Raw genomic sequence first — 18315 nt, 5'->3', positions numbered from 1 at the left:
ATGATTATTATAGTCAATACTTATTTAATTTCTCCCAACATTTTACTCTAGTTGTTTGCTCAGGCTTTCTTTTTGCATGTTGCTGCTTTCTTTTTGAATTCAATTTCCTTCTTATCGAAGTACATCTGTTAGTAGTTCTTTCAGTTCAGGTCTGTGAATGGTAAACTCTATTGATTTTTTTGTGAAAAAGTCTTTTTTCACCCTCGCTTTGAATGACAGTTTTGCCAAGAATAGAATTTCCTTAGCACTTTAAAAATTGTATTTCAATCTTATTTTACCAATGGAAATTCTTTTGTCAATCTAGACACTTTGCAGTATTCTTTCTTTCTCTTTTCTTTTCTTTCTTTTTTTTTTTTTTGCTTTGCTATTATGGTTTTTCTACTTGTTTTTGGTGCTCTTCAAGTTTAACTAGAAGTGTCTAGATACTGATTTCTTTTTAAAAATGTATCCTGTGGGGACTTATTGTATTGTTCCATGGGTCATGTCTGTATTTCTGAGGAATTCTCTGCCATTTTCTCTTTGAATAGTGCCTCCCCTCCATTACCTCTTTTCTCTCTTTTTGGAACTACTATTAGCTGTGTATTGAATCTTCTTATTCTATCCTCCATATCTCTTAACTTCACTTTTATATTTTCCATTTTTTTAAATCCTCAGCGCTGTACTGTAATTTCCTCGGATTTATTCTTCAGTTTAATAATCAACTCTTCTGCTGTTTCTAGTCTGATTAACCCATCTGTTGAGCTTTTATTTTCAATAGAATATAAGCTCTATGCTAGTAGGGAATTTGTATGTCTATCCACCATTTTATCTCTAGCACTTCAAACAGTTCTAGAACTTCGCAGATGTTCAATAAACATTTGTTACAAGAATTAATGACTCAATAAAGCCCTGTTCTTTTTCAATTATTTCTATTTTTTATCTTGTTCTTAATTTTATTTTATATTCTTTCTTTTATGTTTTTAACCATTTTATCCTTTTGTAGTCACTTTCAGGTGGTTTTATTCACTGAAGTTATTTGGGCACAGCTTTTTTCAATTTGATGTGTCTGCTGCCTCTCCCTTGTGGTGGATTGTTCCCTTGTGTGGTGGTAGATTTTACTGAGAGCTCACCTTCAGTGGCAGTTGTTTATTCTGTGGAATTCTTTTGTGCCCTGAGTTGTGCAAATGTCCTTATTGAGGATTTTTATATTTGCTTCCCTAGGGGCCTGGCAGTTTCTCTGTTTCTAATCTCAGGATTCTGTTTTCAAATAATAGTGTGCTAGTGGACTTTTATAGAGTGGGATTTTCAATTTTCATAGGAACCATCATCCTCCACTTCCACCCAACCTAGACTACTGAGCAGAAGATAAGTTTCTTAGCAACTTCCCTAGGCTTCAAAAAGCAAACATCTCTTTAGGGTCCTAATTTATGCAGGAATTGTAGTTCCAGCTCCTCATTAAGTGGCTCTGGGGCCGCATCTCTTGGTCCTGCATGGCGTTGAACCCTCAACTCCTGGCCCTTACTTCTGTGACCTTGGATTTCTTCTTCATTTTTGGTATCTGAAGATTTTGCCTTCTCTATTTTGAACTCAGCTTTATATTTAAAAATAGTTATACTCTATGCATCATATCTATAAATTTGAGAGAGGTGGGAGTCTCATGCCATGACTGTCATTTCTAGTTGGAAAGATGATTTGGTTCCACAGGTCTTGCTGCTGAATTTCATCCAGACTATCCAAGAGACCATCACCAAGAATCATCATCTCACTTTTGATTCTTAGAGCTTTTGGTAACATTACTGTAGATACTAACATTCAAATCAACTCAATGAATAATATAGTGCTAACTACTTCAGGAAATATAAAGATGACTAAGATAGTCTCTGCACACAAGAGGCAAGCATTATATAGTAGGGAGATTAAGAAAGGTTCATAAATAATCATAAGGCAGAAAGCCTTTAAGTGCTAGCTTTAGAATAATGCATGCTACATTTATTATTAAACAAATTAGTAAGCTCCTTAAAAGAATGAAAAGAAAGAAGGCATTTTCTCGTGGTAGTAACAGGAAAAAGTTCATGGAAGAGGTGTTATTTGAAATGTGTCGTGAGAAATGAGTGGGGTTTCTAAAGTAATAACGGAGGGGGAAGTATTGGAAGAGAAGGAGTGTCTTTTCTAAGTTGAGGGAAAAGCATAAGATTAGATAAGGAGATGGGAGGGTGGAAGGTATAAACAGGGAACAAGTAGTCCAATTTGCCAGGTTAGGATGTTAGAAGACAGTATTATTAGAATGTAAAAATAAAAGAAATGAAGATAAAGCTTGTGTCAGGATGAGGTGGTACAAAATGGGCAGGCATTTAAAGGTAAATTTAATTTAAAATTTCTTACTGTCTATGTATCCAAAAGGAAAGGAGGATGTTGGTTTTATTTTTTAAGGATACATTTAAGAACCAGGATCACTTAAAATTTAGTTTGGGCAGTTTCTTCTTAATGTCCTGATACTCTGGTTAGTTTCACTAGTTTCCAGGTAGGTAAACCAAATCAGCATTTTTGTGTCTCAGGCATACAAGCACCATCTAGTGGCAAAAGAAGGTAATCACAGGAATGAACTCCATATAAAAACACATACTTGTGGGGTTTTTTCCCACTTGTTATTTACATTACGATTAGCTAATAAAAGTGGGCCATGTTCCAACAGGATAGGGAAATAAAGCAGTCTGAAACAACACGGCTTGATGACTGGATTAAGAGAACGTGGCATCAGATAAAAATGGATTATAGATAAAGGGCTTATTAAATAGGAAACATCTGAAAATTTCACATCAGGGACTTAACATCAAGTTGTATTTGGGAATGAACCTTAAAGCAAGATCTATTTGAGCTTGTAGACAGAGTTGAGAAAAATAAAGTGTAAATGAGGAAGAGGCCAAAATACTGAAGGTAACAGTATTCTACCAGAATATTTTCTCCTTCCTCTTTACCTAACTTCTACTTAGCCTTCAGGTCTTAATACAGATATGACTCCCTCTGGACAATGTTCCTTGACCTCTCAGGTTTGTATTAGATGAATCACTTATGTCCTCCTACCGACCACTGTCCTGCTGAAGGTACTGGCCACACTCCATTGTCACTTTGTTTTTATCTATAGCCCTCATTACAGTCTAGACTCCTTAACAGCTGGTACCATGCTTTTTTCATTTACTATTCTCTCCCTAATGCTTAAGGTAGCACCTGACATAATAGGCACTCCACAAATATTATTTACAAAATGAATGGACAGATTAATGAAGAGAATAACTGTGATAGGAATGCGCAAGGAACAAATATTGAAAGTTAGTAAAGCTTAATTGAAAAAAGAAAATATTTTCAGGAAAGTTACTAATAGGAAAAACCTGTTTTCTTCATTCTATATCGATTCCCTACATGACGTCTATTTTATTTCTAATCTCTGGTGCTTTATAGTTTTCAGAGTACTTCTCTCTACCTCAGAGGAGGAAAAATAGTACATAGCTTACATGGGCACTGTGGAGATTAAATACAAGACTACATAGCACAGTGTGTAGCACATATTCTGTGCTCAATAGTTGCCTTTTATTATTTCACACACCTCATCTCAAAAACTCCTTGAAATAACCCAGACAAAGAAGGTAGGTATTTTTTAATCCTATTTTACAAGTTAGAAAACTAGTGACTATAGATGCTAACTATGCCTATGTGATTATGGAGTCCCATCAGTTCTTAAGTGTCTGAATCCACCAAATCTAATAGTTCATTGTCCTTTCTATGGCATCGCTTTGCTTACCTAGAGGGAGAGAAGAAAACAGAGGACATTTGGATGCTAAATATTAACAGGGCTATGTTGGAGAGAATGAAAATAAATTGCAAGAGGTATATTATTTTTCTTTTGTTGCTTACTGAATTACCACGACCTTAGTGATGTAAAACAATACAAGTGTATTATGTCTCTTATATAAGTTAGAAGTCCAACACCCAGTTTGCTCTGGGAGAAAGATCAAGGTGTTGGCAGAGCTGCATTTCTTTCTGGAGGCTCTAGGGGAGGATTTCTTTCTTCGCCTTTTCCAGCTTCTAAATGCCACTTGCATTCTCTCCTCCATCCCCACAGCCGGCAATGGTTGGTTGAGCCCTTCTCACGTCGCATCCCTCTGACCTTCTCTTCCGCCTCCCTCTTCTACTGGTAAGGACCCTTGTGATTACAGTGGGCCCACCCAGATAAGCCAGGATAATCTCCCTATTTTAAGGTCAGCTGATTAGCAAACTTAATTCTCTTTTTCCACATAAGGTAACATATTCACAGTTTCCAGGGATCAGGATGTGGGCATCTTTGGGTGGACGGAGGTGGGGGGGATTATTCTGCGTATTCCAGAAGAATAGTGAATTCCAAGGGGAATAATGGCAAGGGGATCCCCCAAAAGAAAGGAACAGGTGCTTGCGGGCATAGCGTTTTCAAATGGAAGTGTTAGAGGTGTCACTGCAAGCTATCTGACATAGCGTGTTAACTCACATTGATCTTGGCAGACATTAAAATGTCTGGATGTTTTTACATGGCAAACCTAGAACATATCCTATTCTGTACTTCTGCAGTTTTATTTTTCAATTTGAACAAATATGGGGATTTTCATATATTTCTGTTAAATTTTATCTTTAGATTTTTAGCTCAGAGTGCAAATTGTTAATGTAATTTTGTTTCCTGGTTCTGTTTTCAGTCATATTTTCTATGCTATATAGGTTTTGTTTCATTTTTTGATTTGACTAGAATGATTTCTATGTCTTCACCTATGTAATTGATGAAAAACTATAAACAAAAATTTGGCTACAATTATCCAACTAACTTTGAGTTTACCTAAGTATAATTATATCTTATTTTAGATTCTCATCCACAAATATGAAAGACTGGATTAAATGCTTTGCTGAAATTAATTTATACCACGACTATACAATTCCCATTTTAATCCAAAGATCAAGTCAAAAAAGAAGTATAGTGTGACTTATCTGTAGTTTAGCCTGGCTGGTTGCTAGTGACCACCAAACGCTTTTCTAAATGTTCAAAAAATATATTTAATTATGTACTCTGGAATTTTACTTTCCTGTTCTGAAATTTTTATTGTCTAACTTTTCACCCATTTTAAAAAGCAGGCGACCTAGCATCTTTTTCATTTTTTACAGTTTCTCTGAATTTACCAGCAATGGAATAGGTCTTAGGTTACCTGTAAACGGCTATGGGATGTAATTTGTGCCTGGAAACATGAACTTGTTTGAAACAGATAGGTGCTTGCTTACTATCTCCCCACCCATCTCAAGTTTCAGTTCTTTCTATGTTGTTTCACTTCAAAGTCCATTTTCCTTACTGAAGAGAGAAAGAGCACACAGATTGAGTCAAGTCTCTCTTTTTTAGCCTTTACATTATTCTTTTAGGTAAATTGATAATTTTGTGTTTATAAAAACCTATGCAGGCTTATTTTGCTGTGCCTCTAATATATTCTCCACTCTGGTTAAAGCAGTCTCCCCATCTTTTCCTCTTGAAGGTACCAGGTAACTCCAGCCCTCAATGATTTCTCTACAGTAGTTTACAGTTTGCACTACATAGTTTAACAGTGGAACAAATATGATCTTCCATTTGATGCTCTATATTTTTTTGTTGATTTCTTTACCTTTTTTTTGTTCACCTGCAACGTTGGGGTTTTGTTAAGCAGGAATACTAGGCATTCGCTATACACTTGTCAGTTGGTTGAGCTTTTAAATATCAAATTAAATATTAACCTCCTTGAATAATTTTTCTGTTTGGAGAAACACAAAGAAAGAATATAGTATTTGGAATTCTTTTTAGTGTAACAAAAACAATAGTGATAATTATAATAATAATAGTAGTGGCAGTGGTAATAAAGCCAAATAAACTAAAATTACCTTCAGAAGTCATTCCCTTCTCCAGTTTTCCACCAATTATTAATTAATCATTTCCCTAAGCTATTTAATAACAATCCCAGCCACATTTGAGATGGTAGTTTAGAATTCTATTGTTAAAGATGCAAGATTCTCTTTCTATTTTGTCAGTCAAGGCTGCATTCCTTTATTTATCTTGCCTTATTCTAGAACAAGGTACCAATTTTAATTTCTTGGAAATTATACCTAATTTAAACCCTGAATTTAGAAACCACATCGCTTCTCTTGGCACTTTTTTAGCTTGCAGAAATGGTAAGAGTTTCACAACAAATGGTAATAAAGAGTGTTTAATAGTAATAGGTTTATAAAATGGTATATGTAATTTTCAGTGTATTGATAATCTTGCAAAATAATGGACTGATTTGACATCAGGAAAAAAACCTGTCCGAACAATTCAGCAATTTTGCTCTTAATTTTGGCTAAAATAGCATAAGAAATCCATTAAATAAAGCTCTGATTTTTAAGTCAAAAAGCAACACAAATAGAATTCATTGTTCCCTAGCAGGAGGTTAGGATATAGGTTAGGGTTTAGGGTAGCAACCCTAATTCTCACTCTCTAGATTAAATACTGTCAAAACTCTGGTTCTCCATTTATTTTGTTTAGCTAGGCAACTTGTTAAATCTCAGTCTGCGACATCTATGATCTATGTAGTCCCATGTGATTTATTTGTCTACGAATCTATTAATGAGATATGGGGATTTGGCTTGCCACCATGACAACCAAGCAGTATGACTTGTTTGCTATTTCCTAGATACAAAAGCTCAGACACAAACATCTTTCCTACAGCTGCTTATTTAGTACTGGGACCTGGTAACTATGGAAATTTAGATGAGATTATGTGGCTAAACTGTTAGCAAGGTACATGCAGTCTGATAAATAGCCCGTTCAAAAAGGCAGTAAAATATGTCATGGCCAATACATTACTTTGTAGCAGTCTTCTTACATAAAGGTCTTATTTAGTATTCTCTGTTATGTTATTCCCACAACCATAGCAGCATCATAATTTTGTCATCCATCCCATAAGAAGAATTTAATATCTTCTCTTTCTGTTATTACATAGATTTTGTTGAGTGAGTGGTGACATTCTGGGGGGATAATAATGACAAAATTTGCATAATCTTGTACATGTGTTTTCTCATCAGTAGTATTATCAACCTTTACTGCACATTATGATGCATAGGACCTGGGAATTTAAGTTACCAATCTAAGAGAAATCGCTTAATGCCACACTACTTACAATTTAATTGACGAGAGAGTACATAAGTAAAATGATGTGAACAAGATGGTAGCATGTGTGCAGACACCCATTTTATCTGGGGTGATGAGAGTTTTAGAGAAGAATTGGGTCTTTGGTCTTCAAGCAAAAGTAGAAGCATAAACAGACAGATTGAATGACAGTGAACATTGCAAGCATAAGAAATCCAGGAAACAAATGCCTAGAATAGTGGCAGAAATGATGAATAGACCTCTGAAGTTAAAGCCAGGTTGAGGCTACTAGTGAGAAGTACAATTGGAGAGTAGGGAGTGAATGTATATTTCAGTAACACGTTTCTACCAGGTTTATTTATCTTTGACCTCCATTTATTTACTTGCTCCTAAATCCTAGGCCACTAAGAATGCATTCTTCTGAATTGTAACTAAAACGTCTTAAGATATTCCAAAAGAGAAAAAATATAACATGAATAGTTTTCATTACCTGCCTTCAGTTTTCCAGTGTAGTTTCTAGGACGTTCTTAGCTTCCTTCCCCGGACTCCCACTGCCAGATTTTTAATAACCATGGATTCTGCTAACCCTCTGAATTTCCTATTTAATCCATATTCAGTAGGATAAATAAAACTTGATTCCTTGATTTTTAAAATTTTAGTAGAACTTAGCAGAGTAACTGTTGGGGGGCACTCGGTTTAAATTTGCGAAGCAGAAAAACAAGACACATTTTAAAAATACTGGATATACACAGGATCCACAGAATTTTTAAAAAGTCTTTAAATAGTTAAATTCTCAAAAGTGAAAAAACTGCAAAGAAATGTGACCATACAGAAATCTAGAGAGGAAAAATCTGTAATGCTAGTCTTGTGAGCTTGTCTTTCCTTTACGATAACTTTTGACCACCATTTAGGTCACTTTGGGTAATAAAACTCAAAACCCCAGTTAGTATTTTTAACAAAAGTAAGTGCGATATAGAGTCTTCCACAGATGCCAAAAGTCTCAGGCCTTTTGGAAAATTCAAGATCCACCACAGCCCGGACTCTCGTGAGAATACTTCAAAAACTAAAAGCATCCTCACTGTCCAGATGTCGCTGCCTGATGGGAGTTGGAGGACGTAGTTACGATAATGAGGACACTGCACCCCAGGCGCTGCGGCGTGAAGAAGGCCTGCGGAGTGACTTAAAATGTAGTCCTGGAAGAGAACTGTTCAAAAGCCGGGAAACAGCAAAGATTCTTAAAATTAGATGTGACCCGGGAGGCAATGAGATGGCAGCAGGCCAAGGTCACAGGTTTGGACTCAGACCCGAGCCCCTGACTTCAAGCGGGTTGTTTGTGCCTGTGCCTCAAGGCAGAGCGTGGCGAGGTCTCCGCGGGGAATGCAGATTCGAGGACCACACGGCCCGGGCGGAACTAGCAGGCGGGGTTCCCAAGGCTCTGCCGCTCGGCGGGCGCGCAGCACCCGGGTCTCGGCGCGCCCCCACTCGCCCCGCCCCCTAGGAGCCCCGCCCCCAGGTGAGCTACCTCCACGGGCGCGCTCCCGCACCGCCGGCGCCGGGACGGGCGGGGCCGAGCAGCGGGAGCGCGCGCGTCCGCTGACCCCGTCCTCTGGGAGCCCCGCCCTCAGGTGCTTTCCGCTGGAGGCGGAGCCCGGCTTCCGGCGCCGGGCGCTGCTCTCTCGGGCGCGCTGCCGGGCCTGCGACGCTGGGGCGCGCGCGCGGGGCCGCGCTCTCGCACACATTGCCGAGCTCGTCCCCGCGCGGTCTCCACCGACCGAGCGCGTCGCGGCTGGACGGCGCTGCGCCCCGGGCCCGGCCCTGAGGTGAGGAGGGCGCCGAGGGCGGCGGCGCTGGAGGCTCGCTCGGGGAAGCCTCCCTGGGGAAGGAGGCGGGGGTCGAGCAGGGGCGGCGGGGAGGGCTCGGCGGTCGGGGGCTGCGGTGTGCGGGTCGGAGGGCTAGGGGGCACGAGAAACGCTGCGCCGCGTCTCGGCGGAGGAAGCGCGGTTGGCCGCGAGCGCTGTCGCCGACGCTGTCTGCTCCCCCCGGGGTGTCGGGGTGCGGGGGCCGCCGGGACCGGCCCGGCCGGGTTACCAGCGCCAGGCTGCGTCGGGTTGGACCAGGTCGTTTCCATCGCCAGGGCATCGTTAGGGAGAGGGAAAAAATGTTGTGGACGCAAATTCCCCTCGAAACTGGCTAATTAGCACTGGCTGTTCCTCGGGGGTTTCATGCTGATCATGTAATACGTGCGTGTTCACGGGAGTTTGGGTGAGCTGAAAATGCGCAGATCTCATGACAACGATTTTAGGGGGGAAACACCCTGATTCCTAAAACACGGCGAAGAGCTGCAGGCGTGCAAACATCTCTCTCAGCTTCTGAGAAGGCTAGCTCGGCTGGAGGCATCGATCTCGGTTTGAAGCCGTAATAGAGGAAGGAGGGTTTTTTCTGTGCTCCTGAGGCTTAGATAGACGTTTTAAAATAAGTAAGTCTGAAAGAATAAAGAGAATCACGTTTACTTTCTATCGAGGACGCTCTGAAGGAACAGAAAGAGAGAAAAGGAGTATATGTTGGATTCCCAACCGTGAGCGCAGTATTATCTCATTTAATCCTGACAGTCACCCTCTGAGGTTGGCGGTGTTATTCTAGTTGGGCAGACGGGGAAAATAGGTCACAAAGTGGTTAAGTCACTTATTAAGATCTCAACTAGCAAAAAGGTAAAGCTGAGATTCCACCCCAGGGATGCCAGACTAAATTCTGGTGCTTTCTCCACTATAGTTTGTGTCTGCCCAGAGAGCGATATTACATATTTTTAGGGAGGACTCCATGTAAGAGAGCGTTATTAAGGGTCTTGGGGTATTTGGGTTAAAATCAAACTAGCAAGGTATTAGTCCTTGAATATGTGCAGTTTAAGTGTATTTTCCTTCAAACAGGGTTTAGTATAGGAAATGTTACATTCAGGATAAAAGCAAATTTATTAATACATGTTTATTTGAATGTCCTTTATATTTCAGATACTATAAACCGTGTGCCAAGAGTGCCACACTTTATAATCTCTGCTCTTGAGTTAAAAATGCATGATCATATAAAAGAAGTTTGTGATATTCTACTAAATCGTAATCTTTACTAGTGTGTGAATTAATTGGATTAAAAATAGCTTTAAGCACGAGCTTTTAGGAACCTATTATATATAAGAAAAGGCATTGGATAACTTGTGTGGGTCCCATTGCATTTTCCCGTTCAGCAAGAAATACTGTCCTAAAATTTAGGTTAAGTCATATTGACAACTAGTACTTTGTTTTTATTACACTATCTTCATTAAATTTTGAAACACTAAAGAAGAAAAGAGCATTTATAATTTATCCCCTGTTAAATTAAAAGACTTGATTTTATAGTGTTTTTATTTCTTTAGTTGAGAAGCCAGTGATGTAGATGGGCAGGAATTTCTTTCAAGTCATTTGCCAAATATGTTCTTAACCTCTTTTTCCAAAAAATAAGTCTTAAATTAAAAGTATAGTTAATACCAGATTCCATTTAAGCTTTATGGCTCAGAGTTATAATGGAAACAGTGTCTTCAGTTTAGGCCAAAATGGCATATTGTTGAAATATATAATATTACCTTTGGCGCAGTTGTAGGTAAGCGGATAGAAGGGATACTGGGACATTTTGGAAATTTATTCAATTGCTCCAGTTTTCTCAATAAAGGAGGAATCAAGGTTATAATTTGAGGGTGATGCTGCTGCGAGTGGAAGCTTTAGAGGTTTGGGGATTGGGAGAGTGCATGGAGTAGTGAAATATATGATTGCCAGGCCATTAAACAATCTCTCTTAGGAATGAAGAGCGAGCTAGAGGAAATACAGGGTGCTATAAATGGGTGCACAAAATAAAGGTGTCTAATCTCATTTTGCACACAAGGTATTACCTATGCCATTTCCAGTGGCTGTGTTTACAGTGTCATCTAGAGTATACACCTGCACCCTTTGCCCCGATTCCCTGTCTGTGCCTGTGCCACTTCACAGCTATCCCTGTTCTTTATACTAAGTCAAGCCCTTTTGGGAGTATAGCTTTTCCATTCTTTTTTATCTGCCTGGAGTTCCCCTTCCACTCTTTCCCAAAGTCTTTCCCTCAGTTGCACTTACCACATTATATTAAATTTTATGTATCTGCCAAGTCAGTGAAAGTGTCTAACATTTTTTTTTCATTATGTTTGGTGCATAAATCCCTCAGTAAATGTTAAACGCATGTGCCACTTTTCTTCTTTCTCTTTTAGTCCGTAACAGGGGTTAGCAGACTTTTTCTGTAAAGAGCCAGATTGTAAATATTTTGTAGGTTTTATATGGTCTGTGTCTCAATTACTTTGCCATTGCAGCACAAAAACAATCATAGACAATATGGAAAGGAATGGGCATGGCTATGTTCCAATAACCCTTCATGTATAGACACAAAAATTGAATTTCCTCTAATTTTTACATTCCACAAAATTTTATTATTCTTTGATTTTTCCCTAACCATTAAAAAATGCAAAAACACTCAATTTAGGGGCTGTACAAAACAGGCTGTGGGCTAGATTTAGCCCCCACCTCTGCCGTCATAGTTTGCAGACCTGTGATCTAAAAGGACTCTCAGCATGTCTTGATAAAGGAATTTGCAGTGAGATGATATTGGTTATAGTAATATCATTGGTGGTAGAGAAGCAAAGATGAATAAGGCAGTCATTTTTGTCAAGGATCTCATGGTCAAGTTCAAGATTAAGACGTAAACAAATAATGATGACACAGTATGGTAACTGCAATTACAGCTTATTTATTAGATGTAGACGTGGAACAAGAGAGTGACAATCAGTTCTACTTGGGTGGACCAGAAGTGACCTCTGATAGTCCCTATCTGTTGGAGGTAGGGAACATTTTCAGCTAAGAGCCTTTTCCAGAATCTTTCCAAGATTGCTAAGAAGGTGACTGACCGCATCTCTTACCAGAATGGCTGTGGACATCAGGATGACTCAACTTCTCTATTTTTTATTGCTTTGAGAAGAGTGAAGTATGTTTCATTGTATGTGTAATGTAGTAATCAATATTTCTTTAATAAATTAATAAGTGATTTTTTTTTTTGAGGAACATGAGCCCTGAGCTAACATCTGCTGTCAGTCCTCCTCTTTTTGCTGAGGAAGACTGGCCCTGAGCTAACATCCGTGCCCATCTTCCTCTGTTTTATATGTGGGACGCCTACCACAGCATGGCTTGACAAGCGGTGCCATGTCCGCACCCAGGATCCGAACCGGCGAACCCCGGGCTGCTGAAGCAGAACGTGGGAACTTAACTGCTGCACCACCGGGCCGGCCCCATAATAAGAGAATTTCTGATATTGAAGTTTGGATTATGTAACTTTTAGTCTTTATTTTAAGTCAATTATTAATACATTAGAAAAGGAAGATGAGCTTTAAGTTTTCTTGCAATTTATTAGATTTAGTATGAATTATTTTTATCTAGGAAATTATTTATCTAGGAATGTTAAATATTTGATTAAACCTTTGGTGATATTACTTGTTTAAAATTTATCTAATTATTATTTAAAGCTCACAGCAAACTAATGCATTCCCTGGGGATGCTGTGGAGCAATGGAAAGTAACGTAAACATTTTAAAAAATAATTTTCTACCCTTATTTCTGTGTCTTTGTCATTGTTCTTTAGCAGTTAAGAATTGACTTTATTAAAGAGGTTTAAAGGTACATTGGTAGGACTTTCAATTGGAACTATATCAAGTATTATAAGTTTTCCAAAAAAGTATTTTTTGTTAAAAATATACTATTAGAAGTTTTAGTGCATTTCACTTGTTCACTTTGCTTTCAAGAATCGTCTTCCTACAAAAGAGAATTTTGCAAGAAGATGATTTTGCCTAAGAGACGGTCTTCATGTTTTCCAAAAGAGAAGGTCTTATATGTGTTGTCTACTCAAAAAGCTGCTGTTTAATGTTGTGTGGTCCTCTCCACCATTTCCAGTTCTGCCATGGGCTTGTATGAACTCCACCACTAGTGAGTGAACTCCTGGATATTGTCTGATTCTATTCTCACTTAGAGCCAGGGTTAAATGTGGGGCAGGCCAAGCATCCTTTATTACCTTTTCCTTTTCTTTTGAATGCCACCACCTAAGAATATAAAGTTTGGGATGATTAAAGGATTATAGTATAGAAGAGGAAATTTAGAACTCTCTGCTAAGTTGGGTTTTCTTGTATTTCAAGAAAAGGCACCTGAGAAGTTAAACTCTTTACAGATACATGTCCCTGTGCTGGCCATACTTCATTTCTAACTTTCAGCCCTGTTTTCAGCAATACACTTCTCTCAGAAGCACCACTTTCATGTCTGCTCGGTGGATCTCCATCTTTCTTTCAGGAAACCTCGTTCCCCTACCCACAGGAGTGGGTCTCAGCTCAGACACCATCTCTTTATCGTTGGCTGAGTCGTTCCATGTAGAAAGCCCTGCCTTCCCACATCCTTCCTTTGTCTGTCTCCCCATTCCAAACCCTGCAGAACAGTGGGGGATGCTAGTGAGAAGGGGGGACTTCTGTGATTACCCCACCAGGGTGAGTTGTAGGCACCCCTTTTCTATTCTTTTTCCTTCTGTCTTCTCTCCAAAGGACAAACATAATTCTCAGAGACAGCGTGGTCTCAACACTTGAAGGGGAAGCAGAATGTTTTCCTAAGCACTTATAATTTGCGAGGAATCTTTTTTTTTTCTGCTTTATCTCCCGAAACGCCCCCTGTACACAGTTGTATAGCTTAGTTGCATGTCCTTCTAGTTGTGGGATGTGGGACGCCGTCTCAGCGTGGCCTGACCAGCGGTGCCATGTCCACACCCAGGATCCGAACCCTGGGCCGCCGCAGCAGAGCGTGCGAACTTAACCACTCAGCCACGGAGCCGGCCTCCTGCAAGGAATCTTTTACAGTAGAGTTAGTACTTCCCGTTATTATGCAGAGCAGTCCTTGCTTGATTTATTCCCCATGACCCTTTTCAAATTGGTCTGCTTTTAGACTCTGTGGGTTGTGGGTGGCAAGAAGGGCAAATAGGTTCATTGTTGTCAGTTTACAAAACCTAACTACAGCCTTGAAGTTTTTGTTTAGATGGACATTAAACTAAAGGTCTCTAAAGAATCAATGTTAAGAATGTTTCCTTTTTTTTTTTCTTCAATCGAACAGCCAAATCGGGTTTCATATCATGAAGAAAACAAGTAGTCAGTTGAGTTTTCTTCTTTAACATTTTTTTTAGTAACTTGAATAAACAGAAGTTCAAGGTTATTGAAATTTAACATTTTCACATGATTAGACTAGAGCTTATGAATATAAGAAACATGAATTTGTTCAGGTCAGTCATAATACTCATTCATCTGTATAATTTCATAACAGATTTTGTACTTTCCTTTCATCATTTTCTTCTTTATCTTTTGGTCATCCATTCTGGAGGATTTCCTTGACTCAGTCTTTATTCTTACTCACTAATTTGCCTTCAGATGCCATTCACCTCATCTATTGAGAATTTTATTTCTATCAATCTGGTTCATTTCTAAGTTCTCTGGTAGATTTTTCTTAATTGCCTTGTTCTTGTTTCATGAATGTGGTATTCTTTGTTGTCCTTTTTTTAATTTAATTTTATTTTTTTAAAGATTGGCACCTGAGCTAACAACTGTTGCCAATCTTTTTTTTTTTTCTGCTTTATTTTCCCAAAGCCCCCATACATAGTTGTATATCTTAGTTGCAAGTCCTTCTAGTTGTGGGATGTGGGACGCCGCCTCAACGTGGCCTGACGAGTGGTGCCATGTCCACGCCCAGGATCCGAACCCTGGGCCGCCGCAGCAGAGCGCATGAACTTAACCACTGGGCCACAGAGCCCGCACTGTTGTCCTTTTGAGGATATTAGATATACTACTTTTATGTACAGTAGTGATCAACGTGTATAATTATGTGCCATGGACCAGGCAGCATTTTCAGCTTTACATGTATTAATTCTTTTAGTCATTCTAACACCCCACAGAAGTGGGTACAATTATTACTCCATTTACAGATAAGAAAAAACTTAGACACAGAAAAGTTACTTGCCCAAGGTCACAAAGCTACTAAGAGGCAGAGGCAGGGTTCTTGTTTAGTTGGTTTGGCTCCGGAGGTCACACTCCTAATCACTCTACTGTATTACTGCAGGCATTATTAATTCTTGTGTTGATTTCAGTGCCTCTTCGTCATGATATGTTTTTCCATAAATGTTTATCGATTCCACTTTCTTTCAGCGTGTTGGAAGATGTTGATTGGGTTTACTGTAGCCCTTTTTTTAAATTGTGTTGGGGGAGGGGAGAATAGTGCCAGCAGCCACCTAAGGGTTTGCACTACATTTCAATTTAAAGATACGGTACCCCCTCTTCCAGACTGAAGTAGATGAAAAGCTAAGGTTGAAATTTTATTTGATAGGTTAAGCTCTTCTTACAAAGGTATTTAATTCAAAATAAAAATCTTTTTAAAGTATCAAAATAAAATGTAGATGTGGTATCTTGTTTTTATAAATAGCTCATATTACAGTTGTGTTGATTTTGAATCTTTTTTGGAGGAGAGGGATGACAGATGAGGATAGATCAACTCAACATCAGATTGATGAGGTTATCTACCAAGAAGTAGAATGTTCTCTCGGAGAGTACTGGGCACAAAGGAGTACAGGACATTTTGACTAAGGAAAAATGATGAGAAAGAAAATCTGCCTAAAGAATAGAGCTCAGTTGCAGAGGGAAAATACTGTGAAAGCGCTTTTTGCTGATGAAGGGACTTTGCTTTGGAAGAAAGGACATGAAAGTAACCGAAGATTGAATAGACACTGAAATGACTCCTTTAATTAGTCATTGTATATTATCTTCTGCAGAAATATTTCCCTGTTAATATTATTTTAAACCTTCTTTAAAAACTTTACATCAGTGATTCTCAACTTTTTATCTGCCCCTACACACTGCCATTGGTATCGGTGGAATTCTATGCTTACTAGGGAGGGGAGGCAGGAAGGTTTTTAACATCCCCTGTTCTTCCATGCTTCACTTTGAAAAATCACTGTTATCTTTATGAGTATTCTAACTATGGAGTTAAGTACATATTATACTGTTATATTGGTTAAGTGCTTTGGGTTGTAAGAAGTAGAATCTGATCCTGGCTAGCTTAAGTGACAATAAAATATATTGGGTGGATAATAAGGTGTGTCACATACTATAGGGAAGAAAAATCAAGGTTTAGGCACAGTAGGTATCACACCTTAGGGGAATGCTTAGTACCAAGAATGTAGGAACTTTCTTTTGTAAATATTTCCATTAATGTAACTGTTTCCATGACTCCCATCTCTGCGTCTCTTAGTTAAAAATTCCATACTGCCAGGAGAAAATGTAATTGATATGGCTCGGGGGTAGTGGTGGAGGTGATAGTGGTGGTGATGAAGATGGTTTGTGTGTCTCTTGGGATGGTGGGTGGTGGGTGGAGCAGGAGTAAGTTGTAGTTTAAAAAGCCCTGCCTCGGGGTGGCGTGGGTGCAGAGGTTCATGGGTTTCAGAAAAGGCTGTTAAAGACTCAACCCTGAGTTCAGGGAGCAGTTCTCAAAGAAGGAAAATATTGTGAGTCCATCAGCTACTTTATGAGGGGCCTGTTTTCTAAAAAATGAAGAATGAAGCATGCAGTGTTCAATTTGAATGAATAATTCAGTGGTGCCCACTAAATCAATGTGTTTTGGCAGATATCTTGAGAATGTTCTTGCTGTATTGGTTAGTGTTTCTGTGTTTGTTTTGTAGTAAATCATCCTTGAATGAGTGTGGTTTTTCTTGTTTTTTTCTTTCTTATTGGCATAGAGATGATTATCAGTTCTTTACAGAATCTGATATAACGTTAATGAAGCTGTTAGAAGAGTTTATTTTTAATGTATCCTCCATTCTTGACTGCTTTAGTTTTGCTGTTTTTAATTTAGTGATTTAATATTTTTACGGTGTGTCTCATTGTGTATTTTTTTTTACTACATAAGTAACACGCATCAATGGAAAAATTCAGAATATAGGAAAAAAACCAAAGAAAGTAAAAGTTGTCCATTATCCCATTGTTAAATTAAAAAAACTCTCTCTCTCTCATCTTTCTTCTGTGCATATAAGGAGGATGCTTATTTAATCCAAACTTTAATTATAGATATTTCCTTTTTTGAGTAAACCAAGCTGCCTCTAAAAGGTTGCCTGTTTTTTTATCGAGGTGGAGATGGTCAGCCAGCTTGGAATAGATTCTTTTTGTTTTGGAGGGAAGTCATACCAATGGCCCCCATCAGATAGGTGTATGTAAAACACGGCAACAAATATTGCTCTGGAAGAAGGCTTCACAGGACTTTCTTGGTGTCTCCTGCAGGCTGCCCTCTCAATACCTTTTGGTATGCAGAGATCCTAGGTTACTGGGGTAGGCAAGTTGGAATAGGGACCATGGAGATTGCACTTGAGACTCTGGCTGTTTCTCTTTTGAACTCATCTCTAATGTGACCTCTTTGAAGAACTGATATAACTCCAACAGAGGTCCACTGGCAAAAAAGGCTCCAAGGACCTCCAAAGGGTGAACTTACCCCAGCAGATGGAGACACTGGAAAGTGATAGGTACAACGATTTAGCTTATACAATTAAAAACAAATTATTGAGGGGCTGGCCCCGTGGCCGAGTGGTTAAGTTCGCGCGCTCCGCTGTAGGCGGCCCAGTGTTTCGTTGGTTCGAATCCTGGGCGCGGACGTGGCACTGCTCGTCAGACCACGCTGAGGCAGCGTCCCACATGCCACAACTAGAAGAACCCACAACGAAGAATACACAACTATGTACCGGGGGGCTTTGGGGAGAAAAAAGGAAAAAATAAAATCTTAAAAAAAAACAAATTATTGAGGTGAAATTCATTTCCATCACTTTGAAGTAAAACCCCTTTCTCATTAAGCAGTTTCTCCTCATTCTTCTCTCTCCCCAGCCTCTGGTAACCACCAATCTGCATTCCATTTCTCTGGATTTATATATTATGGAAATTTCATATAAATGGAATCATATTTGACCCTCTGTGTTTGGCTTCTTTCACTTAGCATAATGTTTTGGAGGTTCATCCATGTGGTGGCATATGTCAGTACTTCATTCCTTTTTATGGCTGAGTAGTATTTCATTGTGTATGTATAC

At 39.1% G+C, this 18315-nt stretch overlaps 1 protein-coding gene across 4 annotated transcripts in view; it reads left to right on the top strand.

The window, feature by feature from the left end:
* Positions 1 to 8838: 8838 nt before the first annotated feature.
* The window catches only part of ABCA5 (ATP binding cassette subfamily A member 5), a 71550-nt gene continuing 62073 nt past the window's right edge, over positions 8839 to 18315 (top strand). Inside the window, exon 1 of one of the 4 annotated variants that reach the window (XM_046675874.1) lies at positions 8839 to 8958. Coding sequence is in view for 3 of the 4 variants with exons in the window: in XM_046675876.1 (XP_046531832.1) it covers positions 13064 to 13157 (94 nt within the window). In the remaining variant the exon portion in view is untranslated. Of the gene's footprint in view, positions 8959 to 12976; positions 13158 to 17722; positions 17761 to 18315 lie in introns of those variants that run through there. The other 3 variants (XM_046675876.1, XM_046675872.1, XM_046675873.1) reach the window with 3 other exon arrangements.

Source organism: Equus quagga, chromosome 11, assembly GCF_021613505.1.
Source record: "Equus quagga isolate Etosha38 chromosome 11, UCLA_HA_Equagga_1.0, whole genome shotgun sequence".
In the NCBI taxonomy this organism is placed as follows: domain Eukaryota; kingdom Metazoa; phylum Chordata; class Mammalia; order Perissodactyla; family Equidae; genus Equus; species Equus quagga.
Note: the sequence above shows the minus strand (reverse complement) of the source record. Positions and strands in the feature narration are given on the sequence as shown.